The sequence below is a fragment of the Melospiza melodia genome, chromosome 12, assembly GCF_035770615.1.
Source record: "Melospiza melodia melodia isolate bMelMel2 chromosome 12, bMelMel2.pri, whole genome shotgun sequence".
Taxonomy (NCBI): domain Eukaryota; kingdom Metazoa; phylum Chordata; class Aves; order Passeriformes; family Passerellidae; genus Melospiza; species Melospiza melodia.
The window spans coordinates 12,802,221-12,828,770 of NC_086205.1; the positions used below are offsets into that span (position 1 = coordinate 12,802,221).

The 26,550-nt window shown below is 38.7% G+C and overlaps 1 protein-coding gene across 1 annotated transcript in view; it reads right to left on the bottom strand.

Moving 5' to 3' along the window:
• The window catches only part of COL4A4 (collagen type IV alpha 4 chain), a 66,576-nt gene that overhangs the window by 13,299 nt on the left and 26,727 nt on the right, over positions 1-26,550 (bottom strand). Inside the window, exons 14-37 of the mRNA XM_063166831.1 lie at positions 26,465-26,518; positions 25,263-25,322; positions 24,606-24,650; positions 23,639-23,692; positions 19,581-19,650; positions 18,002-18,106; positions 17,269-17,433; positions 16,607-16,699; positions 16,109-16,272; positions 13,909-13,981; positions 12,524-12,630; positions 11,989-12,172; positions 11,365-11,433; positions 10,231-10,335; positions 9,611-9,829; positions 8,875-9,036; positions 8,061-8,231; positions 6,757-6,900; positions 6,263-6,370; positions 5,837-6,015; positions 4,697-4,760; positions 4,110-4,184; positions 3,872-3,979; positions 3,462-3,569 (exon numbers count right to left, since the gene is read on the bottom strand). Coding sequence (XP_063022901.1) covers positions 3,462-3,569; positions 3,872-3,979; positions 4,110-4,184; positions 4,697-4,760; positions 5,837-6,015; positions 6,263-6,370; positions 6,757-6,900; positions 8,061-8,231; positions 8,875-9,036; positions 9,611-9,829; positions 10,231-10,335; positions 11,365-11,433; positions 11,989-12,172; positions 12,524-12,630; positions 13,909-13,981; positions 16,109-16,272; positions 16,607-16,699; positions 17,269-17,433; positions 18,002-18,106; positions 19,581-19,650; positions 23,639-23,692; positions 24,606-24,650; positions 25,263-25,322; positions 26,465-26,518 — 2,686 coding nt within the window. The remainder of the gene's footprint in view (positions 1-3,461; positions 3,570-3,871; positions 3,980-4,109; positions 4,185-4,696; positions 4,761-5,836; positions 6,016-6,262; positions 6,371-6,756; positions 6,901-8,060; positions 8,232-8,874; positions 9,037-9,610; positions 9,830-10,230; positions 10,336-11,364; positions 11,434-11,988; positions 12,173-12,523; positions 12,631-13,908; positions 13,982-16,108; positions 16,273-16,606; positions 16,700-17,268; positions 17,434-18,001; positions 18,107-19,580; positions 19,651-23,638; positions 23,693-24,605; positions 24,651-25,262; positions 25,323-26,464; positions 26,519-26,550) is intronic.

Sequence of the window (26,550 nt, forward strand, 5' to 3'; positions counted from 1 at the left end):
GAACTTCTTTACAGCTTCTGTTCAAAATAGAAGTGCAATTTATCTAGCAGCAAAAAGAGGCCAAATTTCCACCTGGCTTCTTTTCTCTGGTCCTGCAGATTTCACACAGGAAACTATGCTTTTTTGCATCACTCTATTACAAAAGCTCTTTGATCTGAACAGCACAAAATCTTTGAAACAGTAAATCTATAATTGAAACCTCTGGTGTGACACATGGTAGTCTATAGAGCAGCTCTGTCACTAGTGATGTTCACTACTAGCACTGGCTGAGTGTTTGTGGTAGTCAGACATAGCTTTTGCTTTATTACTTGTGCTTTTTTGAAAATTGCTAAAAGGTAATAAATGAAACAATAGATGGCACTTTTTAATCCATTTTTAATCTAAGGTTGTGTTTGTTGTTTGCAGTCAAGGGTATAAAATATCTCCATGGCATCAGTGCTTTTTAGTTCCTTGGTTGTATAGATGAAATGTGAGAACAAACATTTCCTCAGTGCAGACAGCAGTCTGTCACCTGGTGATAGCAACTGGTCTGGCAAAACTGATGGGTCATTTGTGACAGTTTCAAAGAGGTTTCAGAGACAGGAACAGAATTGGGATGCCTCTTGGTTCAGAGAGGGACGCTGATCATCAAGGAGCTGAATGATACTGTCAGTACCTGCTCCTGTCCCTGTTCCACTTCTGCTGCTCATCTCTGCCTCCTTTCCTTCCCCATCAATTCCTCTCCCTGCCCTGCAGGATTCCCAGTGCACTTGCAGTGGGTTTCTCCCAGAAGTCTGAATTATCTGTGTGTGTGTCTCCATTCCTCTGGCTCCTTCCTGCCACAGAAGATGTAGGTTCTCTGTTGGGTGCCTGTGCTCATCCCAGCATGTCCTGCAGCTCACCAATCTGGCATGTATCCAGAGCAGGCATCTTGGGACAATTTATTGCTCTACTTAAGCACATAAGAATGGATATATTTTTTAAAGTTTGTAAATTGGTCAAATTTGGCAAGGACAAATTGCTGTAGGAACAGCAACACAAATACCTTTCATCAACTGCTTCACCTGCCAAATTTAAGTGTCCCTAGTTCAAAGATGGGTTATCTGAGAATGAAAAATAGAAAAGCCCTAGAGTTCTCTAGCAGGCACACCAAAATTTATAATAATATAGCTTTGTTCTCAGAAACTGTAGAATTATTTTAGTTAAAAATTAACAAAGGATGAATTGCAAAAAATAAATCCAGTGTGTAGCAAACACCAGTCTGGAAAAATTTTAAATCCAGAAAAATTTTTGAAAACCTGCAAAACATTGATAATATACTCTCTGTGTAATCCACTTTATAACATGGGATACTAGTAATCTGACCTGTAATATCTTCTATGACCTTAATTAACTGTTCTTTAACTTTTCATGGCATTCTAACTTTCATTCCTGCTTTCTGTAGCCTTCCTGTGCTTTGGACACGTTCCCATTTTAAAATTTATGTACGAGTTGCTTTTGGGGAATTTAGCAGGGGTATTTTAAAATTATTAAGAGCTCCTAACTAATTTTGGCCCCCAGGTCACCACTTAAAACTTTTTTTGATCTTTGGCTCATTCTGGCAAGATTGATGGCTTGGTTTTACTTGCTTTCCAGGGAATTTCTGACACATTTGCCAACAATCCATTATAATATCAGCACTTGTACTTCTAGATTTTTGGATTGCTATGGTCCCATATTTCTAGGTACAGCTGAATTGGCTGACCTGAGCATGAACCACTGTTTCTGTGTTGTACAGCCCAATTCAGCTCCTATTCACACAAGTCCTCCTGGTGATGGTCTGAGTATTACTTGCTCCATCAAGGATTACTCACACAAGTAAGGCTTGCCAGGCTTAGCCCTTAACTAGTAAAACAACAGTAATAAAGAAAATGGGGTTATGCTTTAATAGATGATGTTTATTTTTTTTTAAATCTAGAAGTTTTTTAAAATCTGTAAGTTCAGGCACAAGACCTTTAATGAAACTGAGAGCTAATGAGACTAACAAGGCCATGTACTTAGCCATGAATTATCCATTTCATTTCTAATGCTTGCACCAGCACTTGTTGAAAACAGCACCAAGATCTATACATCCAGTTGAACTGGAATACAAATACTAGTCAGTTTTCATTACTGGGTGTAGTTTCAAAGGTATTAACCTTCTTTTCAGCTATGCTGGCAATACATAGAATCCTCAGCTTAGCAGGCAACTCGCTCTCTAATGAATTGTCATTTGGGACTGAACCTTCCCCTCTGCAGGACATGTGTTAATGTCATGTTCCTGTGCAGGACTTGGGATAACTTCTGCACAATATAGTAAAAGGTGTCTTATGGTAAGAAGGAAAGAGCCCATCAATTATGAAAAAGTTTGCAGCAGAAGAATGCTTTTTTTTTTTCCTTTCTGACCCCTTTCAGACATCCCTGCCACTGCAGATCTCTGCCTTTGTTACAGCAAATATTGCTTGCAACACTGAAATGTTCTCTTGCACATTATGTACCAGCAGGGAATCTGTCATGACAGTTTAAATCAGCACTGCTTATTTACTGCAAACAATCATAAATTGTTTCCATTTTTCATTTGAATTTTCAGTAATTTATAAGAAACTTCTCAATTTGGCCTTAAGCTGAATTTGAAAAAGTGGATCTATTGTCCTCTCTAACCATTTTCTGTAGCCCCAAGTGTTACTTTACTGTGGTTTCTGCATATGGGTCACTAATCTTCCTCCTGTTTGGGAACTGGTTATGAGGCACACTATAACAGACACAGGATACAGAGCTGATAACTGTCTTTAGGGAGTATTAATAACTTACAATTTCAGTTCTAAGCATAGTAAAAGTTAATAACATTCCCCAACAAAAACAGTTGTATAGATGAACTGACATTCAATCTAAGCACAACAATCATTGCAAGAAGTGTAAATTAGGATTTGGAGGAAACACTTCGATGCTAAATACTCCAAAATCAGACAAGCAACAAGAAAACCAACAATAAAATGCAACTCAAGTTATCACAATTTGTTAAAACAAATTTGAAAAACAAAGCTGTCATAGCAGCCTGCTGGGTTTACAGAGTAACAGTGGCACTCCATGGTGAAAATGTAGAACACAGTATAACTGAAGTGAAAGTGAAACAACTGAATTACTGCAGACTCCTTTTTCTTTCCTAAAGTCCTGCTCTTGGTTACAATCAGCTAAGCCAGACTCTGTTTCTACCTTCCCCCTTACTCATTTTAGATTGTAGCCCAATTTTCCAAAGTAGCCTTTCTACTTAGTTACTTATCAAAGGTAATGGGAACTGGCCTAAGTCTGAGCAGTTTAAAAGACCACAGAGTCTAAATCACAGTCACAGTTAGGCCTTTTCCATTTTCACTACTGAAAAAGTATTTATGTCTGGTACTGTCACATTACCAATAGAATGGCACTGTATATTCTTTTTACCTTTTCTTTTATTCTTATATTCTTACCTTTTCTACCTTGAGATCCAGGTAACCCTTGCAATCCTGGAGGTCCCAAAATTCCAGGTTTCCCTTTTTCTCCAGGTTCTCCTGGCAATCCTTGAGGACCTGTTGCTCCTGAGAGTGAAAGAAACCCCTGTGAATATGTAATCCTATTAAACTTTCCATGCTTTGCAGCACACAGCTGTGTTAACAGCAGTACCTGCACGTGTCTGGGGATGCAGGATGAATTGAAGGGTCTTGCTGTCTGAGAGTGAGCAGACAATTGCTGCTATAGGTACAGAAATAATTTTCAGTGCCCCCCTTTGTATGAGCTCTGATTTCTCCAGCCTCCTCACTGAGATGGCTCAAGTGCCTTCTCCTGTTCCATATATCTTTTGAGCTATTCCATGGCACTATTTTTTGAACTTTGGCATTACCTGGTAATCCAGGTGGCCCTGGATATCCTGGGTCACCCTTAGATCCTGGTCTTCCAGGCTGTCCTTGGATACCCGGTAAACCCTTTTCCCCTGGAAATCCACTAAGTCCTTAAAGGAAAAAAAAAAAGGCAATTGCTACAGAATGGCTCAAAATGCACAGGGAGCAGAGCTCCCTCTAATACAACTTAGAGAAAATTAATTTTTAAGTCCAATTTTGTCTTCCATCAAACAGAGGTACCTGGCAATCCTGGATCTCCCACAGGCCCTTTCTGACCGTGTGTACCAAGCAGAGGAGTTGGGTCACCTCTCTTGCCTGTTGAGGTACAATGAATTCCATTTTATACAAGCATCCTTTCCATCCACCCAACCAAAGCGCTGGACACTTTTGTAAGATCAGGAAAGTCATTAATAGGTATAAACAGCTACAGAAGGGGCTAAGGGAACCCAAAATAAGAATTGCTTTGTCACATTCAAATTATGACAGTTCACTTTGTTTGCATTTTCTCTTATTTGATTTGACAAATTTTCCATATCTGTAAGAATGGATTTGTACATGGTTTTGATGGAATTTTAAATTTCTATGAAATTTGACAGGAATTTATCTTCTAAATTATCAATACCTATTTTAAAGGAACAAGATGTTGAAGAATATACTGAAATCAACTTTTGCCTTCAGGTAAGTAAGACTTGTTTTTAATTACATCCATGTTTTATGGGAAAACAAGACAGAAGTGAAAATAATTTTCTAGTGGGTCTTCCCCATCTATTCCACATATATCCTAACAATATTGCTCTATTCACAGCATGTCTATATAAACTCATTACCTTTACATCCTTTGGAGCCAGTCAGTCCTGGATATCCAGGGTTTCCTGGTAAGCCAACATCACCCTAATTTTTTTTTAAAAACAAAATAAAAATGTTTGACATAGGATATGTGTAGCAGGAATGATCTGCAGGAGCATTTGGTTCTCTTAGCAAAACTATATCTTAAGCTCACCAAAAAAAAAATCTTGTCTTTGTTACTTGTCTAACATTGGCCAACAGCAAGGAACTGTAGGTTAGACTTGCTAATAATTTTGAATTTATGCTTTTATAGCTTATTCTCATTCTTGGCTCAAACAGCTTAATTTCCCCACAGATGGCTTGAATAATTTGATTTAAAAGGTACCATAAAATATATATCCAATATTGTTGTATGTTACCCAACATTTACTATAAACATTAACCAGAAATATTGTGATGTCACAATAAAAATGTAGATTTCCCTATTTTTCTTTTTGAGTAATGAACATTAATCAGCAAAGAAATTTAATTAAACAAGCTAAGCAAAAGTATATCTCTTTACCAAGAAAATAACTGTGCCTTTTCCTTTATGTAATTTCACTGTCTACCTACTCCGCATACAAGAAGTGAAGAATTATACCTTGCATGAAATGTTTGTGTGGTTTTGTGTATTTGTTTTTGAGCAACACTGCTTGCCTGGGCTCTGCCTGGGGCAAAGATGACTTGCTTTGTCTTGTCTGTTGCCTTGGTCACTTCACACAGCAGGATATGAAGAAGCAGCTAGATATTAACTGCATAATTGTGCTGCTGCTATGTTATGATCTCTGTGGTAAGTGGTTTGTCAATCTGTTCTTAAGAATAATGTTAAAAACTTGATTGTGCATCTGTTTTTTGCCCCCCTATTTAGTGTAGTAGAACCTGGACTTCAACCATGTAGCAAAGCACTACATCAGAACAGACAGCCAGGAGAGGTCCTTTCCTAACTCCCACCACAGTTCCTGCTAAAATGTAACCAAAGCACAGAGGTGTTTCATTAGGAATTTACAGCTCCTACTACTCTGGCTGTCTTTTTTCAGAGGAAACATCTAATGGGTGAGTACAGTACAAGCACCCTTCATCATATTTCTTAGAGGCAGGAGATAACTGCAAAGTCCAGGACACTTCACTACCACTCTGTTTACCTGGTCACCTGGTTCTCCTTGAAAACCTGTCATTCCTCGAAGGCCCTTTGGTCCAGGCAAACCCTGTGATCCTGGAAACCCCATCACTCCAGTGTCACCTTGGTCACCTGGTAGTCCTGGAACACCATTCTTTCCTGGAAATCCTCGTGTGCCTCTGAAACCAGTATTGCCTTTTTCACCTGAAGTTGATTGCAGAACAAGATAATGACCAATCAAGTCAAGCCAGTGTTTGATATTGGTTTTCAATATGGCAATGCTTTCACTCATGGTGTATTGCCTTAGTGACAACACAAAGAAACTAAAGAGCCAGTTTAGGAACCTGCAAACATGGCTGGCTGTTACTGCAGCCCTGAGCCCACACTGTGACAAGTACCAGTGGTTTATGTCAGAGGAATGTGTGTGTATGCAGGGCTTTCATGAACTCACCTGTGTCACCTCTCAGTCCGTGCTCCCCAGGAAAGCCTGGGTCCCCCCTCTGGCCCTTCTCCAGGCGGAGGTTAACGCAGCCGCTGTCTCCTGGAGGCCCCCTCTCACCTTGGAAGTAACATTTGCAATGTAAATACATCCCCACAAGTGACATGTCCTGAAAATCACCACCACTGAGTGGTGACTTTCCTAATAGAGAAAGCCTTCAAATACTAATATGGTTCTCGGTTTTCTCAGCAGGCTCACTGCTGACAGAATTTGCAATCCTTCCCTTGATTTTTTGTTTATTCACTCATTACCCAGGTGATATTAAATCAGAAGAATATGGAAAGATTGTGAAGTTATGAAAGACAGCAATTTTGAGCTGCCTGTGATTGCATCTTGCAGATGGTTACTCTCTTTCCTATAAAAAATTAAACAGATTTTTAACACAGTAGTAACAAAACTAAACATAGCGACAATATAACTACATAGTAAAGTGGATTTTTACAAACCTTTCATTCCCATATCTCCACATTCTCCACTAGGCCCAGGTAGACCCATTTTTCCTTCTTCACCTTTTACACCAAAGATTCCCATTGGGCCTTGTATTCCTGGGAGTCCTGGGAATCCCTGGGGTCCTTGAATGCCTTTGCTTCCTGGAAATATGAAATGCTTTATTTACATGTTAAGTCTGCTTATATTGCTACTGTCATATTCTGAGGAATAGTATAAAGCAAAACCAGGATGTTTAGAAGGACTTCTTAGGAAATCAGCAGAACTAGAGAACCATTAGTTGGACCATGTCTTCATGCCAAGGTCAAACTTCTCTTGAAACCCTGATTCTACTGAGGCAAATTGCCTCCTCCTACCTGCAGTCAGCCCCTGAAGATTTAGGCTGAACTTACTCCTAAAGCAGTTATCCCCAACACATCACCAGATCTTGCATGTGGCTGCTGGATTATGGGGGCTTTGTTCTGCTCCCTGTGCCTGCCCTTCAGCTCTGGAGGCTGGCACCCAGAGAACAGTTGGGCTTGCCATTAAGGACTGAGGCAAAGAAGGCATTAAGTACCTCAGCCTTCTCCTCATCCTTTGTCACTGTTTTGCCCCTCCCAATCCAATAAAGGATGGAGACTCTCCTTATTCCTCCTTTTGCTGCTGGTGTATTTATAGAAATATTTTTATTGTCTTTTACAGCAATAGCCAGATTGAGTTGTGGTTGCACTTAGGGCCTCTTGATTTTCTCCCCCCATAACCCTGATACACCCTTATCCTCCTGAGTTGCCTGTCCCTTCTTCCAAACTTCAAACACTCTCTTTTTTTCTGAGTTCAGCTAAAGCCTGTTCAGCCCAGCTGCTCATCTTCCTCACTGTCTTGTCTTTCAGCATATGGGATGGCCTGTTCCCATGCCTTAAAAATTTCCTTCTTGAAGAATGTTCAAGCTTCCTGGGCTCATTTGTCCCTCAGGAATGCCACCCAAGGGATTCTGTTAACCTTAAACATATTCCTCTTATTATTGCATATTACAACCTATTACAAATAGTCAGGAAATAATATATAGAAATATGTCAGTGTTGTAAAACAACTGAAGCACCAGGATGCACCAAGATGCATCAAACTATATTCATCCTTTGTTTTTATCATATGAGAAAGAACAAAGGATGTTTCTATGGTTATTGACTCTACCCTGCTGCAGTCTTATCCTTGAAGTTGGAAAGGGAGGTGGGTGCAAAGTACTTGCTAACCTTAACATCAGTAAAAAGGGCTCCCTCTACAAGAGAACTTATAGGAGAGGTGGTCTGCAGGATATGTAACATACCTGTTTCTCCTGGGAAGCCAACAGGCCCTCTATTTCCTGGAAGTCCTGGGGTACCTCGTGAGCCAGGAGGACCTGGGAGACCTTGTGAGCCCAGAGAGCCTTTGAGGCCTTTGATTCCAGGGGGCCCAGCCAGGCCCCTGTCTCCCCTCTGACCTTTAAAGCCTGGTAAGCCTGAGAAAGAGAACTTTAATCTATGTATGTAAAGGCAGGCAAAAGTTACACAGTTGCATATAAAAAGTAGAAAGTGATAGATTTGGTATAAATTTGAAAATCATCAAACATGGCAAAATAAGTTGAAACCTTTTTTTTACTATGTTGGAGTTCTTGCCCTGCTTATATTTTTCAATTGGAATGTTTGTTTTCTTGTATTTCTTTAGTGACAGACAATAGAAGAGCACTGTGAAAAATCTCTACTAATATGTAAATACTTTTGATAGATGTCTCTCCTAGCTCTTCATAAATAACACTTCTATTGAAGAATTAGGAAGATAAAAGCATCACAGCAGTGACAGGAGCTCAGTTAAGTTACTCAGGACAACAGATATGAGACAACTCTTTGTTTATTACTAATAGTGAACTCACTGTGATTTGGCCAGTTAAGGAACAGCATGGGAAAGGAAGCTGGGATACACCTGAGATGCACAGTCTACATTCCCTGAGTTTAAAGAGCTGTGCAAAACATAATGTACACCCCCAGTAATGAGCAGCTCCCATGGCAATATTTGTCATGGCAGCCACAAAAATCATGTGATGAAACCTGGCAGAAAATATGTGCAAAGTTTAGGGCTGTGAGGCCCTGCTGGCTGTTGTGTACCTTGAGGTCCTGGCAGGCCCATGACACCTCTGAGTCCAGGTGGTCCTGGTAAGCCTGGGACACATGGTGAGCCAGGGAAGCCCGGGCAGCCTGGTGCTCCTACATCACCTTCTGGGCCTCTAAAGCCTTTGGCACCTGGAAATCCTGGGGTACCAGGTTGTCCTAGAAAAAAAAATAATTGTTAGTTCCATTACTCACTGTTCCTCAAAATTCCTAGTTTTAATTTTGAAATGTACATGTTAGGTTACTATAGTATCTCATTTATCCTCTAGTTTTTGCACAGTTTGTGAAAAGTGATGCTTTTCTGCAATTTAAAATTGGCTGTTGTGGAGAACTTCTTTCTTTAAGGAACAAATACAAATTCAACCCTCATCTATAGGTACAGAAGAGAGTTTCTGATGTATAGGAGCAGCTCACTGGCCTGCACCAGGTGCACAGCACTGGCTCAGTTCTGTAGGTGCTCCCTGCACTGAAGGATGGGTGTATCTGCTTAGGGCCAGGCAAAAGGAACATCTGTAAAAGGAAACAGCAATATCCTCTATGGGGTGGGAAGGATGTGGTGCTGTGGAGACATCACTGCAGCAAACAGCAAAATGTAAATGTAAAAACAGGGAGTACTGTTAACAGTCACCATTATGGATCTGAGTGAGAGGAAGTTTTCTCTGAACCAGGAGCACCTTTGCTCAGATTTTGTCCTTTGAACATGTAGAAGTGTTTCACAGAAGCTGGCTCATACCTTGAAGTCCAGGAATGCCTGGATTACCCCTTGCTCCCTGTGCACCAGGGGGTCCTGGCAGTCCCCTGGTGCCTGGGATTCCTGGAGGGCCATATGTGGTGTCACCTGGAAGACCTTTCTGACCATCTGGGCCAGGTGGACCTGGAAAGCCATTTCTGCCATCAATTGTAGATCCTCTTTCACCTTCATCACCAGGATCACCAGCTGTGCCTCGAAAGCCTGTCAATAAGATTTTTAAATTCAAATAGAGCTTATATCAAGAGTTGTTCAGGGTTTTTTGTTTTGGTTCCTCACCCCTCCCAAATGTGGAATGTTGTAGTCCAAATTTAGCCAAATTTAAATTGTCACCTTGCAAAGAAAAATAACATCATAAATTAAATTTCATGTTTCTTATTTATAGCTAATGATACACGAGGAATGAAGGAGGTAATTCCTGTGGGAAGTGACAGGGGTTTTCTTTGGGGCAGCATCTGTCTTGAGTACTGTCACTCTTGTGTGGTTCAGTGCTTTCTGGATACTGAACTATTCATTTCAGTTCAATCCTGCTTTACACTACTCTATCTTTCCTTGCATTACAACTTGCCCAGCAGCTTTCCCAAATTAGGGAAAGCACAATTCACCTTCTGGCCCAGGGATTCCTGCTCCTGGCCTTCCTCGATTGCCTTTTTGCCCATCAAAGCCATTTGGTCCAGGATGCCCAGGGAGTCCTTTTAAACCTTTTTGTCCTGAAAATCAAAATGAAATACATAAAAAGGCTGTCAGAGCACTAAAATGTGTGATCTAAGGATTTTATCTTTATTCCATGCAAATTCATGTACCTTGAAAACCAGCTGATTTCATCTGCTTCTAACACTTTGGGCAAGAGCCACTGCCCAAGTCATAAACAAATGCATGGTTGTTGTTTTTCTAAATTAACACGTTCCCTATTCCATTAACAGCAGACTGCAAATCACTAGTGTTAATTAGGAAAAAAATATTTCCTACAAATTTTCATGTGGTCATGAAACAGTATTAACCTAGTGAATAACAGATGTCAGCTCAAGTTCTTCTACTCTTCTGTGCTATGTCCTGCTTCTGGAATGGTGCAGATGAGCTCAGTACACTCATGTCTGTATAAATTTTTGTTCCCACCCACAACACTGATGTCAGGGAGCTGTGTAACACCATATTACACAGCTTGAAAATCCACTCTCTCCATTTCTTCTAATTTGCTTGGATATTTCAAATGTCTCGGAGCCAATCACAAGCAACACTTTGCCAGTTCCTGGGTGAGTTCTTTGAATTTAAATTGAATAAGTTGAAGAAATTATTATAAGTATTGAGATTTTAGGGCTCAATTGCAAGTTGCCATGAGCAATACATTTTTAGAAATTACAGACTTGCAGCATATCTTTGCCTTGCACATCTCTTTCTCCTGGTATGGAGATGTACATACTCTAGGCCTTACCCAACTCCAGCCATATTTTTCAGACTCTCTCATGCATTTTCATTGAGGCAGGACAGAGTTTGAAGCTGCCTTGATTTAATTATTTTCATGGAGGCTGCCTGCACTCCTTCTGATGGTGCAAATGGCAGCTGTCTGGCCCTTGATTCTATTAGAGACTACATTCCCGTGTATTTGCAGTTTTACATTTTGAAACACTTATCTTGTTGAAAAACTAGAATAGTTTAGCTTTTTAGGATAGCCTCTTTTCTTTAATTAGCAACTTAAAATTCCATTTCAGTATAAATCAAAAATTATTCAATAAACATACCTTGAACACCTTTAAAACCTGGGGGACCTGGATTTCCAGGATATGGTGATGTAATGCAGACAGTTTCACCTAAAGCAAGAGGGAGAAGAAACTGGCCTATTTGATTTTAGATTAGTTGGAGTCTGAGCACTTACTGCAATATTTCTGGGGAACTACCCAACCACACGTGCAAACGTGCAGTGACTGTTTATGCACATTGTTATTTCCATATTACTGAAGTCTTGATGGGGAATCTTAAAATATATTTTTCTTGATACTTCCTATCAAACACTGGTGATGTTCCAAATTGCTGTAATACAGTTGTATTTTTTAAAGACAAAGTTTTTTTTACATTGTCCTGGCAACTTTTTTTACAGTACTCTCTGTTGCAAGAAAGAAATAATATTTTCTTTTAAATTCTATCTACAGCTATCAGTGTAGATTTTTTTTTGCTAGGCATTTTTATAACCAAGAAAACCAGGCCAAGATTTAAGTATAAATTGTGTTTCCCTAAACATTAATATTATTTTCACTCTAAATTAACAGCACTATAATATATAATACATATTAAACCATGATGGATGCCACCAACCATCCAAACGCGTATTTTGCTATTTCATTCTTAACATAAACATTCAAAATTACCTTTCTGGCCTTTTGGACCAGGTGGCCCAACATTCCCCATGTCACCAAAGTCTCCAGGGCTACCTCTGGCTCCTGGAGACCCAGGAAGCCCCAGGCCAGGCAATCCCATCTGGCCTTTTACCCCAGGAGGTCCTGGGAGCCCAGGGAATCCTTTATCACCCGGAATTGCTACTCCAGAATCGCCCTGAAATATAAATTCTCAGTAAGTAATGAGCTAATTTCTCTCCTCTCTTTGATTATGAAAAAGCAGGTTAGAGAATTATCTGGAGAAACACTTTCACAATGGTAAGACTACATGAATGGCATTAGTATTTTTAAATATTCAAAGGCAAAAGGAACAAAAGGGTTTGTGTATTTTTTATTTCCTGACCTTGTAATATTGGCACACAGTATACGCAGAGATTATCATCAGGAATACCAGAATAAACAGTAATACTTACAAGAAATGAATTTTTTAATGCATAAAAACTTTCATAATCTTTCATAAGATAATATGTTAATTGGAATGGAAAAAGTCTGGGGAAGTCAAACATACCTCAGCTCCTTTTTCCCCCGGCAATCCTAGTTCCCCATCTCTGCCATCAAGACCTCTTTGGCCTGGAAATCCTGGAAGCCCAGTAGGTCCTCTTTCACCCTTCAATCCTTAAAATATTTTTTGGGGAAAAAAATTATTGCAGTAATTTTAGGGGGAGGAGGTATTTCTCCTTAAAGAAATGCTTTGTAACTGTTGATCCTATCTCCATGATAATTCCCAGTCCTTGAATTCACATTCCTTAATGAGGCATTTTTAGGCTCAGGAAGGCAGTTTGTAGTTGGATACCTGATGGAACAACTTGGTCTCTATAAAAGAAATGTTCACAGGCACCACAGGAATGTGGCTTTTGTCTGTGCTATACATACAGTTAAAATATTTCACTATTGAAACATGTCACGGATTTATTCTTGATTTCAGTGAAGTCAGGATACAGCTGTGCCATATGATACATAATATTTACATCAATATTCCCCAAAGGTTTTTGGTTTTTTCCCCCATGGATTTTCTTGCACCAATACTTATGAGAAAGTAACTTTTGTATCAAGGACAGCAAAACTATTCTAACACAAAGATTCTTTCTGCTGTGTCAAGAAACCTTTGCAAATAAAAGCAAATGTTTTCCCCTATTCCAACATCTGTAAAAAAACCCACAGGCATCCAAAGCTAAGCTAACTTTTTATAAACAATAAAAAGGACAATCTTCTGTGAATAACTATTTTAGCCTTTCCAACTAGGATTTGCCATTAGATTGCTGCAGTTTATTGTTCTCTTTTTCTTTTGCCTTTACAAATCATAACCATAACTGTTGAGAGGTTTTGATGTATTTAATTACAAGAATTCCAGTTGTGCAACTGGTGGCCTATTGTTTCTCTTCAATGCCTGGTCAAGAGTAATTTTTAGAAATAAGAGAGGAATCTGAATAGTCATTGAGCCTGAAGTTTTCCCAAGAAAGATGTTGGTGGCCTAATATGAGATAACAGCTATGATATTGGTATATGGCAGTTCAGTAGGTGGCTTCTGTTCAATAATATTTCTTCATTATTTCACAGTATTTGTATTCTGCTTAGTCTTTACTGTACAGACTTCTGGAAGACCCCAATTATCAAATGAATGACACAAAAAGTTATTTGTTTGCATTAATAACATGCTGTTAAAACTGTTTTATGGCTCAACTATAGAGAAAAAAACCATAAAACACTGTGTTGATCTTGTGTTTAGCAAGAAGAGATGGTACCAAGAGAGCAGTTTGGATATATATGCCCTCTAGGTTTCAGTGACTTACTGAGCTAATGGATTTAGTAAAGAGTAAATGAATGTTTTGTTTACACTATTGCCTAGATATTGTATAGGAAAACAAAAAGGTTAACAGTAAAATGTGTGTTTACCTTTTATTCTAACTCTTCCTGGATCACCCTTCTCTCCTTTTTCCCCAGGCTGTCCAGCAGAACCAGGAGTCCCCTTATTGACAAAGAAAAGAGTTGTCAGTTATCTCCAGCAAGGAATCAAAGTGGGAATTTAAGGGAAAATTAGGTATCTATCTCTTGCATTGTTTCACCAAAAAAGACCAATTAAAGTAACCAAAGGGATGCACTGGTCTCTTTTGATGGTCAAAAAGAGGAGTGTGAATGGCATATGGTCTTTTCAGGCTGACTCTGCCATGTGCACAAATGCACAACTGTGCTGTTTTTGCATTAATTAATGTTTGGTGAGGAGGGAAGAAGCCACCAACAGAAATTATTTTCTGAGAGGAGCTGCTGAGAGCTTCCCCCATGCCTAATAACACCGATCACTACCTCATTTTGAATATTGACACTTTGCTAAACCACTAGAAAGTTAAACATGCCTCTGTGCACACACATGTTAAAAACGAACAAACCCCGGGAAATCTCAAATTGGCAAACCAAACCCACTACAACAACTGACAGAAATTGTAATGCCAGAGCACTGGGCCCACAGCTGCACAGATGTGGGACTGCAAATGTAAGAATATCAAGAGACAAATGATTCATTAACTCTTCCCACTGCAGACTTCAACCCACTGAGGAAGGGAATCTCTGGAGGGTGGTGACTGCTGGATGAGGCTGTCCTCCCAGAAGTGAACACAGCAGGAAGTAAGTGATGCTTTTTTTTTGAATGAAAACCCACAAAGCCAACAATAAAAAATTTCATCTAGTTAGGTACATTATATTCTTAGATGAATATATGGCTTGAGAGGTTTAGAGGGCAAAAGAAATACTTTTCTATATTTTTATGCTGATTTTTGTTTTCAGCTGTCCAAGCAGGGTGCACTATTCTTATAATCTTTTGTCAAGGTTTGATCTTGCAACAGTATATGTAGATCAAGACAACCATGTGAAATTTACACAGAAGTAAAAGGCCACTGAGGTACAAAACTGGGGTATTATTTAGGTAGCTTCCTCTGTTACTCAAAATCTTTCCCTTAAAAATAGGTGGAGCAAAACCAGTTTACAATGTGATTGACAATTTCAAATCAGGCAGCAGACTTCTGAAAAATGTGAATCTGAAACTAGAAGTGACTGTTACAATGTCTAGATCTTCAAGTAGGCAGTGATGAGTTATTAGTGTCTGAAAAGAAAATGAAGGATTTGGGAAGAAAAGAGAGCAGAAAAATGGAGAAAAATGGTCTGTTAGACCAAAGCAGTTCTGTACTGAAGTGAGTTATTTCCTTCCAAAGTGATTACTTTGTCCTTGTTTCTCAATTAAGTAACCTAAGAACAGCAAAATTCAGGACAAGGCTTCAAGCCTTACTTCAGAGCCACAAGGGCTAAAACATACTCTCAAAAGTAACAAAAACAGCAGAATCTCACATATACCACCCAGGTAATAGGGTTTTAAGAAAATAAAGAGAGCAAATGTAAATCTTCTAATGAAATGATTGGAACTTGAATGAGAGCCCTTCCACATCCTTCTCTCACACTCACAGTGGATTTGTTTGCTTTTTTTGCTTTTGAAAGAACATGTTCTGGAAACTTTTAAGCAATTCCTTATGTGAGCAAAGAGTTCTGCTATTAAAACAAACCCAAATCTCAAAAAAATAAAACAAAAACCAACCAAGAACAAAAAAATAAGCACAAAACCCCCTCTAAACATGCCCCTCAAAACAGCCCAAAAACCTAACCATAATGGAATGGTTATAAAGCAGGGCATATCTACCTATATTTTCCAACAAAAGCCTCTCACAAGAAAGTGTATTAAAAGAACCTTCTATTTGACATTATTTTGGCATGCAGCATCCTGGATGTACATTCCATATGTCAGACCAGAAGTAGATCAAAATCACAGCAAGACCAATAAATTCCCATATACTGTATTACTAAAGCAGTTAGATTAAGTGGTGTTTTGAATTACTCTCACTCTGGGGACTAAGATAAACTATATGAAGCATATTAAAGAAAGTAAGTCTACTCCAAAAGTAAAAGCTTGTTTCACTAGACTGTATTAAGCTAAAGTAGATGAAAGTTCCAGATAGTGTTCCAGGGCACTTTCTCCACCATTCTGCTTAAATGCCTGCTGAGTTGAGAGGTAGCTTGATGTTGTTTAGTGAAGCTCATGAGAAGCACTCACAGGGAGCCCTGGTGATCCCACTGCACCAGATAAGCCTGGGTCACCCTTTTCTCCGTGTCTTCCAGGGGATCCCATTTGTCCTTTCCTTCCTGGGATACCTGCAGGTCCTTGCACACCACGGGCACCAGGAGGACCAGCACTACATGAGCAGAGGCCTTGACTTCCTGCATGAAAATGTCAAAATTACATTGAAACAGCCGAAAAATTATTACACAAAAAATAATGCTGTCCTTTTTCTTTTCTGTGTGAGTAGTGCACCACATTTAGACCATTTTATCTCATGTTATCTCACTAGGAGAGGATTATCAGTCTGCCTTTACAGTGCTGAGTAACTCTGCACTAACAGGACTCTGCTGACTCAGAAGCCCCAATGCCAACAGTAACTCTGTATTTTGATGGGCCTAAATCTCCAAGTTACCATGGACTTCTTGCACATTTAGATTTGACACTCCTGGCAAAGGTTTCATGCTCAAATTGTTGTTATCCAGGCTAACTTACCCTTCTCTCCTTTTGCCCCTTTTCTTCCTGGAAGGCCAATCTGACCTTTTGGTCCAGGTTCTCCAGGGATCCCTCTGTCAGTACAGATTACACCTTTGAAAAAACAAGTTTTCCAGCCAGTATAAGTCAGGTTTACTGTTCCCCCAGCTTAGGTTATGTGTCCTCCTCTCCCTTCTCTTGTTACTCTCACATAAAAAGTTAGTGATATTAATTAATGCTTTACAGGTTGTTGCTTATAGATTATACTGCAACAGACTGTATGGCTAGAGTTGATGTTGACACATTGCTTCTCATTGGTGCTATTATTTTTTTCTACTTAAAACTTTACTTTTTTCCAAAGGATGCAGATTTGAGTTTCCTCCTCAGTATTTTTAACTTGAACAGTTAAAAAATGGTCTATGAGACCAAAGCATTTTTAAAGTTTAATTTTAATATGTGTGTTACTTTTGTGGGTTTAAATCACCCAGAAAACTATGAAAATCTTGAAAATCTCACTGATGAAAAGCTAATAGGAAAAATATGGTTTCAACATCCCATGAAAACTTTGAAATAGCTGTCAAAATGCACTTTTCAATTCTCTGTATTTGTAGCACCAACAAAAGCAATGGCTATATTAATCTGCAGAATTGTGTTCTTGTTATATGAATTGCTATTGAACCTACTGGGTAGTCCAGGTAAGCCTTGTCTTCCTGGCTGCCCTGGTAGGCCTGGTGGTCCAGGAAATCCCGGTCTTCCTGGGATTAATTCACCTGTTCCAGGCAAACCAGGGTCCCCTTGAAAACCTTGAGGTCCTGGTGCCCCACTTACTCCTGGCAGGCCAGGAAGACCTGAAAAAAAATAAAGGTAAACAGCCCACACAGCATTAATGTGAGATATCAAGGAGGAAACCCCAGACCATTCAGGACTGCCCTGAAGAATAGCTTCTACATAACTAATGTTGAATCCAAATCCTTGGGTTTTTCAGGATCCACAAGAAAAGAGGTTCCTGCTATAGACCTTCAAATGCTTCTATTCCTCCTTCCCTCCATTACCTCTTTTGTAGACATCCCAGTTACTCCAGCTCCTCATACAGAGCAAAGCCATCCTCAGCACATCCCTTTTTATCTTTTTGGGATGGAGAGCAGACATTTTAAGTACAGCACTCCAGACACAGTAATACCGTCGATTTACCATGGTAGTATTTTCCTTTGTCTTCTGTTCCTTTTCTAGTCATTCCTAATGTTCTACTTGGATAATTTTGTTTCTTTTTCTGGCTATTAAGTGCTGAGTTAATATTTTTAGTGAACAGTCTTTACAGTTGGTGACTTGCATCAAGCAAGACCAGAGAGCAGTTTTCTTTCAGCTGCTTTCTTTCCTTCTGGTGTTTAGTTCACATTTATCCTCTACTTCTCTTACTTGTTCCATCATATCCTGGTCTTCCTAGAAGGCCTGAAGGACCAATTGGTCCAACTGACCCCATTTCACCAACAGGACCTGGAAATCCAGGATCTCCTCGTGGACCTACAGAGAATTACAGAAACATGTGAGCTGAACACCTTATGGAATTGACAGCTTAAATCTAAATTAAGCTGCAACCAAAATTGTAATTTGGAAACTACACAAGAGTAAAATAACTTATGAAACATTTTAAAATGTGTAACAATTTAATTTTAAGGTGGGAGGATTTGGTTACTTTTCTATGGATTCCATCCCATTTCACAAGCACATTTTTAACTCTTCATTGCTTTGTAGAAGTATCTTTGTGCTATGTATTACAAAATGCTGAGGGAAATGTTTGGCTAAAATAAACATGTGTAGCATTTAAAATAAATATGGATTTCATGTTATGTGCTTTGGCAGTACACACAGGGATGTAATTTCACGATCACCTTAGCTGAAATTATTCAGATTTTTAAAAGTATATTTTCAAAATTGCTACAAATAATAACATTTAAAATTGCAATTACATACTGATAAAGAAAATCTGAATCGGATGTAAACAGCTTCATTAAATTGGAAAAATAAAATATTGGCAGTATTTCTGTTCTCTATTGTCCAAAGACCTCTTTCTCTGAAGATTGTATCCACTCACACCATGTACATGACTGAATGTTACTCAAGATATTAAGCATGGGGTTTTTTGTTGTATGGGCTGGAAACCATGGGGGTCTGTGGAAAAAATTTAATTTATTTTAGGATAAGGCCCCTATCTAATGGGGAGGTTCGGCTGAACTGGGGCTTTGTTGTAACTTACTTCTGTGATCTGAAGAAATTTCTCGTGTTGTACTAGCAATACAATTTATGATGAGCTCTCTGTTGAAATATTCTCACAAGACAAACTCTTCAAGTATTAGATGCAAAAGTGCAACCTTGCAGGCAGCAGACCTGTCTGTTCCCCACTGCTTCCTGCTATGAAATAAGAATTTCCACACATCTTTTCACCCATTAGATGAGTAAGATGGGGATAAAGGGAGCTGGGACATTAAAACCCAGCCTGTAATAAATTGACAGGTATTCTGTTGGGAGTACTAGTCCCAGGATTTTCCCCCTGCAAATAGGAAGCTTGAGTGTAGTCTAAAATCCGTGTGTTGTGGCAATAATGAAAAGAGGAATCCTAAATGACAGTGGGAAGGCAGGTGTTCTTATTTGCTGTCCATTAACCAGCACAGGCTTATTTTATCATTGATTTTTTGTAGCTATGCTTAGGTCCAAGAACGAGAGAGTCCTTCAGATCTAGTTGTGACTTTATGCACAAAGATCTTTCACCCAAACAAACATGTAATGTGACACTTGTATGTTTAATGTAGTTCCAGGAAGATCAGCAAGACAAACAAACACAAAATGTGGCTGAACCCACAAACAGGAGTTGGCCTGTGGCCACTGGGAGTATTTTAGGGTTCTGTCCCCTGCATCCCTAGTGACCACTTTCACACACCTTAGCAAAACAGATCCTGCACTTTATACAGCACAAAGACTAGTCAAAAATAGATATAACCTTTTATAGGAAGCAGTGGAGTTCCAACAGTTCCAGGAGGACCTGGGGGCCCTTTTTCTCCTGGATCCCCCTGTAAGAGTCCAACAATAAATTTTTTTATATACAAACATATGGTGTACTACAATATAACTGAATATTTCAACAGTGGGGAGATAGGTAAGGATGTGATACACAGGGCCCAGGAAACTTGATTTTGACACTTTGCAGCATTTAAAACCAAGCAAAAATATTTAAAATAATCATTATCTTTCAGGATACCAGTGGCTGAACAGTAATATAGCCGTCACACACCTCTGTTTGACTCTTTGGAACATGTGACTGCTGTATTTCATTTCATTCATTTATTGTAAATATGACTCAATTACAGGAAATCAGTATCCATTTAATTGAGAAATTTTGATTTAACAACCAATCTGTAATTAAAAATTACAGAAATGCTATATCAGGATTAGGAAATTACTTCTATGACAAATAAGCATAGAGAAGGTTTCACTGTCTAACAGCTATTATCAATGGTAAGAGGTACTCAAAGCTCTTACAAGAAGTTTAAAACATCTGCATTAGGGAAACATGAAAGTGCTTACTAATGGTGAGGAAAATCACTTCTGCTTGGAGGTTTTCTAAATTAACTTGGATTTTGCTACTTAGAATTGCAAGCAAAGTGGACTTTAGGGAAGTCTTTTATGTGGCAAATTGTATTAGACCTTTTGCTTTGTAGATTAGAAATGAGCTCTCCTTTTTCAGCAAATGGGAACTAAGAAAACAAGAATGTCAATGTGGGAACTGTGGAGTGAAGCTGTATTCCCAGACTGGACTCCAGGGCCTTTTAGGACACAGACAAGGAGAACTGCATACCCATTCTTACACAAGTGAAAACAAGGCCTCTATGCCTCTCTCTTGACTTTTTTTTTTTTAATGATATCTCTGCAGTAGTTAGACAGTTCTGTTACTGACTGCTGCCCTCATGATCTCTGGCCTGTTTCCTTTGACTGTATCTTGCAGAATGAAAAAATATCCTTGTGTCATCTTTGGTTCTTTTAAACAGGAACATAAATTTGTCTTCCCTAATGACACAGAAGAGTCTTCTGTGTGGCAGGAAAGAAAAGGTAAAACTAGTATTTTTCCTCCTCTGATAAATTTAGAAGGGATTTTGAGCTTTGAAATTAATTTAATGATGATTAAATAAAGATTTGTATAATAGATGTATTTGGCCCAAATCTTATATAATTTTCATGCTGATTTTTAAATGACACAACCAGAACACAAGAAAGAAATGAAGAGTAATGAGCCAATGTCAAACATGTCTGGTTTTGGTATTTCAAGTAATAAATTCCAGTTGTGGTCTCTGAAAATCTGGTTTTAGGCTGTTAGGTCTAATGACCCTCCCTGGCTGGCAGCTGACTATTTGCTGTGTTTTCACCATTGGTACACTCCCACACAATGGCATAGATCTCTTTAGATTATTTTGTTGACTGATACTGTTTTCTCTTCCCGTGAAAACTTCAGGAAACTCAGCTTGCTGACAGTTTATTAAAAAAAAAAAATGTGTTGCCAGCATCCAGGCTTAGGCATCAAAAGCTATGGCAACAGTTCCTCAAAGTCCACTCTTTGCTTTTAGCAACAGTCAGCATTTTTAAAGAAGAAATCTACTTTCAATGCAACTGGGGTTTTTTTTCTGAGTTGCATTCACCTTGAACCTGAATGCATCTTAGATTTTCTATGAATATGTTTGTTTCATAAAAATCCATGCAAGGACAGGCTATTCCCAGGAGAAGTTATAATCATATTCTTGTTCCTTCGGTCCATGTGATTTTTAGTGGATCATAAGCAACAGCTGGTCAGGGCAGCTGAACAGTTGATGCAGTCTGGATAGGTCTGCTCCTTTCAGGAGTAATCATATTTCTCCAATGGTTTCCCAATCAAAACTACAGCATCTGTGCAATCCCTCAGCATTTTGCCTATCTGTAGTAGTTACTCTTTTTTTATTAAGTTGTGCCTATAATTGATTTGATTTCTTTTGCTCCGGGCACTAGTAATTGTAATTTCATCTTTCTGATTCATTACTACAGGACTTCAACCATTTCCCTGGCATAACCTACCAACAATTAATCATGTTTTTGTTTACTGTTTCTAGTGTTAACTGATGGCTACTCAGGCTGTGGGCTGATCCATGGAGTCTGAGGAATGCAGTATTCTGTCTATAACATAATTTGTCTCAAGCGTGTTAATGAGACCCTGAATTAAAACAATACGTACATCAGGGTGCAAACTTTTTAACAACAAAACACTTAAGATTTGATTCTAGATTCTGGGAGTATTGGACTGCAATGAATTTTCTGTTTAAATCTGATATGCAATGTTTCAGTTTAATTAGTATCTAAATTATATCACTGTGTTGTGAAGTTGATAACAGCCAAAGGGGATGAAAAGTAACATCTGTGGGAATTTTTTTCTCCCAGGGTATGACCACATAATTAAAATCTTGGCTGAAGAAGCTGGTCTAGCATTCTCCTGGCATTCTCCTAACTTTGAAGTAAGTCTGTGAGTAAGCCAAATGTTTTTGTTGCACTTTTACTTATTTACTTTATGTCTTTGTCATTTCTCATTTGTAAACATGCTTTGAAAAGCTGTCTGTTGCTTTATATTTGTGTACTTTCTACTGTGTTTTTAGCTGTATACTACTTATCACAAATTTGCACCAGTCACAGTTCACTTTTTTGTGTCACCACAGATTATGTAGAGCATGTTCCAATCTTAATCTTTAGTTTATAACAGAGGTGATTTTTGTGCAAATCTCTTGAAGAAAATTTACTGGCTTATATGCAGTTTTCAAAAAAAAATTATTTCAGAGGAAAATAAATACTCCTTGACTTTTGTATTCCAGAATATTTAAGCCAAGTTCATTAGCATCACTCTTTCTGCAGTAATGTTTTTGTCCTCTGTACTGTGATGATAACTTTGATGAGCTTTTTCAATCTTGGTGTCTCTACTGATGATTCTGTCACCCACCTTCTGCATTGCAGCATTTCCCTTCTCCTCTTGCTCATACACTGTTGACCATTTGGACCCTATCCCAGGACTCCTTAGGCCTTCCCCCCTGGCTAGACTCACTGCTGCCTTGCTCCCTCTAGGGTAGCATCCAGAACTCCTTTTTTCTTCTGAGTGTGCTTTGGGAAATATAATAGTTCCTTTCATTCAAGTCTTTGGTGTTGCTCAGAATTACAACATGATCCAGTAATCAGAATTTCATTTGTTCTGCAGCCTGCAGAAGAAAATTCCATCAAGTTCTGTCCTGAAATGTCACTAGACTGACACCTGAGTCTTCTGAAATTGTTTTAAGCATCTCTTCCACACTTTAAATATTTTCCTGTTTTACTGCTTAGCCCTGGGCTGTGACACCTACACTTCTAATCCCTAGTGGAAAGCAGCAGGTATTGTAAAATAAAAGACAGTTAGTGTCATCTAATTGAGACAAAGTAGGAAATGTTTAAACACAGCTGGTGTGAAGGAGTCCACATCCTTACCATTCTGGTAAACATCTTGGAACAATTGTTTAAGTGAACAGACTGAAAACATGCCAAGAGATTTTGATAAAACATGCCAAGAGATTTCGGTAAATCGTGCAAACAGGCCTATCTGAATGGAATCCTGCCACCTCATTTGGGGCCAGTTTTCATCCTCATTTATAGGATCATACTATTAATTAAATAAGAGCTTCCTTTACCTCCCATATTTCCCTGGGGAATGCAGATCAGCTGTGAATACCTTGCAGAGTACTACAATTAGGTAGCTATCCTGGTATACTTACAGGTAACTATTTGGATTAACAATTCCTATGGTATGTAAAATAGAATTTCCACTCTCACCTGTACCAGCTAGGAATGTTTTCTTACATTGCTATTTACTACCATGGTGATGAATAACTACAACTATCATGAAAACAGTAAGCATTTACAGAAATTATGACTGTATAAAGGGAAATGGCCTGATAAGTGGGTACATTTGGGAGGAATACTGGCACAGAGGGGAGTGGGGTGTGAATGTGTCACGTTTTTTACCTGAATGCCTGGATAGCCAGGTTGTCCAGGAAAACCAGCAAATCCTGTTTCACCCTGGAAAGGATCACATAAATACAATTTGATTAATCTGTTAAGACATAATTAATTGAGTAAAACCCCGTAAGGCAGCTATGCAGTACTGTCATGTTATAATTGTGTCCAGAGAATTCACTGGGTCTGTACAGGAGGTGGTGTTTCACAGACTCTCCTGTGTTGGAAAATTCACAGCCTGTATTGCCAGGTTATTCAGACAGTGCTCAGCAGATTCAGTGAAGCTGGGGCTCAGAATTAGCTGGAATACATACCAGCAGTCTCTGATAGACTGTCTGCTTAATACAGTCAGTCTGTATTGAAATTGCTTTGCTGCTTGCTGAATGATTCTCTTAAACTACTGCATGGAAAGCAGCTGCACATCAGCTCTCACCTGGAACATAACTCTAGAGGCAAATATTTATACATTAATGTGATTTATGAACAGCATGATCACTATCTTAACTAGAGTTGGGCAAGATATAGATCTATATACATACATCTATTGTTCTTTATTCCAGTAAGATGCTGTAAGTTCACAAGTAAAATTTAGCAGACTTAGCATCACTGGAATTTCTCAAGCCAGAAACGTGAACAAAACATGCACGCACCACAAAATTACACAATGTCACCATAAAAAACAAAGTTAACATGCTGCATAACTTCTCTATTATGCTGTTTGTGTGTCCCACTGACTTTTCCTCCTCCTTGCAACTTCAGATTCCATTAGCAAATTTCAGCCAAATTTCAGAGTGGCAGAAATTCAAAGACACAGAGTTCATGCAGCCTCTGTGGCAACAGATAGCAGAACAGAAAAGAAGGAATGCAATCTGCTCTGTGAAGTATGTGGAAATTCCAAATCTGCACAAGTCCACAGAAAACAAAATCTCATGGATCCCACTGTTCAGGGAACTTCTGATACTTTCTGCCTTCATACCTTCATTCCAGGAGAACCGGCAGGTCCATAAGAACCAGGATGACCCTAATAAAAGCAAGTAGAATGTAAGCTAAAACAGTAAAAACTTGTTTAAAATTAAACCTATTCAGAACTGCTGATAGTTAATGTTACATAGCTAAATATTACTTGGGATATCTTCCAAAAACTTTGAAAAGCTTTTGCAAATATTTTCTGTGAGAAATGGACAAGAATTAGAGCTACAGACCAAAGCAAACCAGTCAAGTTTTCACTTAATTTTTTTACCATATTGCATAAAGCACAGTAGTGGAATGCTGCTCCACTTCAGCACTGTTAGGCAAATCCAGCACAAGTAAAGTTGCTGTGAAAAACTGCCATCAACACGTATGGAGAACATTAAAATTACTGTGTTAGTACTGTGCTGTTCCAGGGCAGATTTGTGCTGCTCCGAATATTTAGAGGATAACCCTACAGATTTACTTTCTTTCCAAGGAAAGTCTGTATGAGCTTATGTTTAAGCTGAGACAGGGTAAATCCCAGGGCAAGTCTCCTAAATATTCTATACAGGAGGCATGACAGATTAGTTCAAAAAATCCTTAAAGTCTTTCCTGAAATTGCAAACTTGAACTGCCTAATTATAGTGAATTTATGATATAATTTATTGTGCAACTTTCTTACCCGCAATCCAGGGAATCCAGGAAGGCCCTTTTCACCTTTTTCTCCTCTCCCAAGTATGCCCTAGAGTAGTCAAAATAGTTTTTTTAACCGAGACGCTCAGTGAAGTGTGCCATGCATTTTAATTTTTGTGCATGTATACATTACATAGATGGATCTTGTTTCACTTGTGAGGCTCAATCACTGGGGCTGACTTTGCACAGCATCCCCAGCAGTGCCTAAGTAGCTCCAGGTATCTGAGGAACCTGCTCTGGTCTCTTCTCTAAGCTTCATATAATTTCAGCAGTTGAATTTGTATATATTTTTCCTAAAGCTTTTGGCATTGTTGAGCTGCTTCAGTTGATTTCTCTGCTTCTGCTTATGAATAACAAGTGTATGTATCATCATCTACATAGACAAATAGTACTGGAGTGTGCATATAAAGCCCTTTTTTTTCAATGTAAATATTAAAGAAAAAGATTAGCTTTGTTCTCTCTTCCAGTGCCAAGTAACAGTGGTCTTTTTATGATGGAAAATGAACTTCTGAAAAAGTGGCAAACTTACACCTCAGAAAGTTGATGTTCATGCTTCTCATTTCTTGTCTTCTACTACAAAGCTAAATAAGTTTTTAACATAAACTAGAGTAATTCTTTTGTCTCCAATTTCCTCTTTTTTTTTTTTCTGAGATCTGGCAGCTTTCTGCCTATGGATTTTCCTCTTCTGGCACCTCAATGTTTAAATTGATCGTGTTGACAGAAAGCAAAGAAAATGTAAAATAGACAGTAAAAAGCAACCGTCTCTCCAAACAGGTGACTCTGCCTTCTCCACCCTTGGGGTTCTCCACAATGTCAATTTAAAGTCTTCCCTCAACCTTCTGTGGTAAACATACATCATGCCCCAGTAAGAACACATTCAGATCATCTCTGTTACTCTTCTTGAGGAAATAAAAATAATCTGTACTTGTATTTTCTTCACAGTTCCAATCCATTATGTCAACAGCACAACTGGCAACAACACAGATTTTTTTGCTACCAGGCAACACTGAATAGGTATGTATAAAACAGACTCAGAAAGATTTTCCAAAGGGTTTTAAATATTTTTGCTTTCACACTGATTTAGGCAGTGATTAAATTTCACAGCAAAAAATGCTGTGCTTTAGAAGTTTAACATAATAACCATACAAGGACTTTGCCAGTACCATGGGAAAAAAAAGTCCCATTACTTACTTTGGGTCCACGTGGCCCTCTGTATCCTGTTACTCCAGGTAATCCTTTTTGGCCCTATGTATAAAAGGAAAGGTTTTGTGTATATT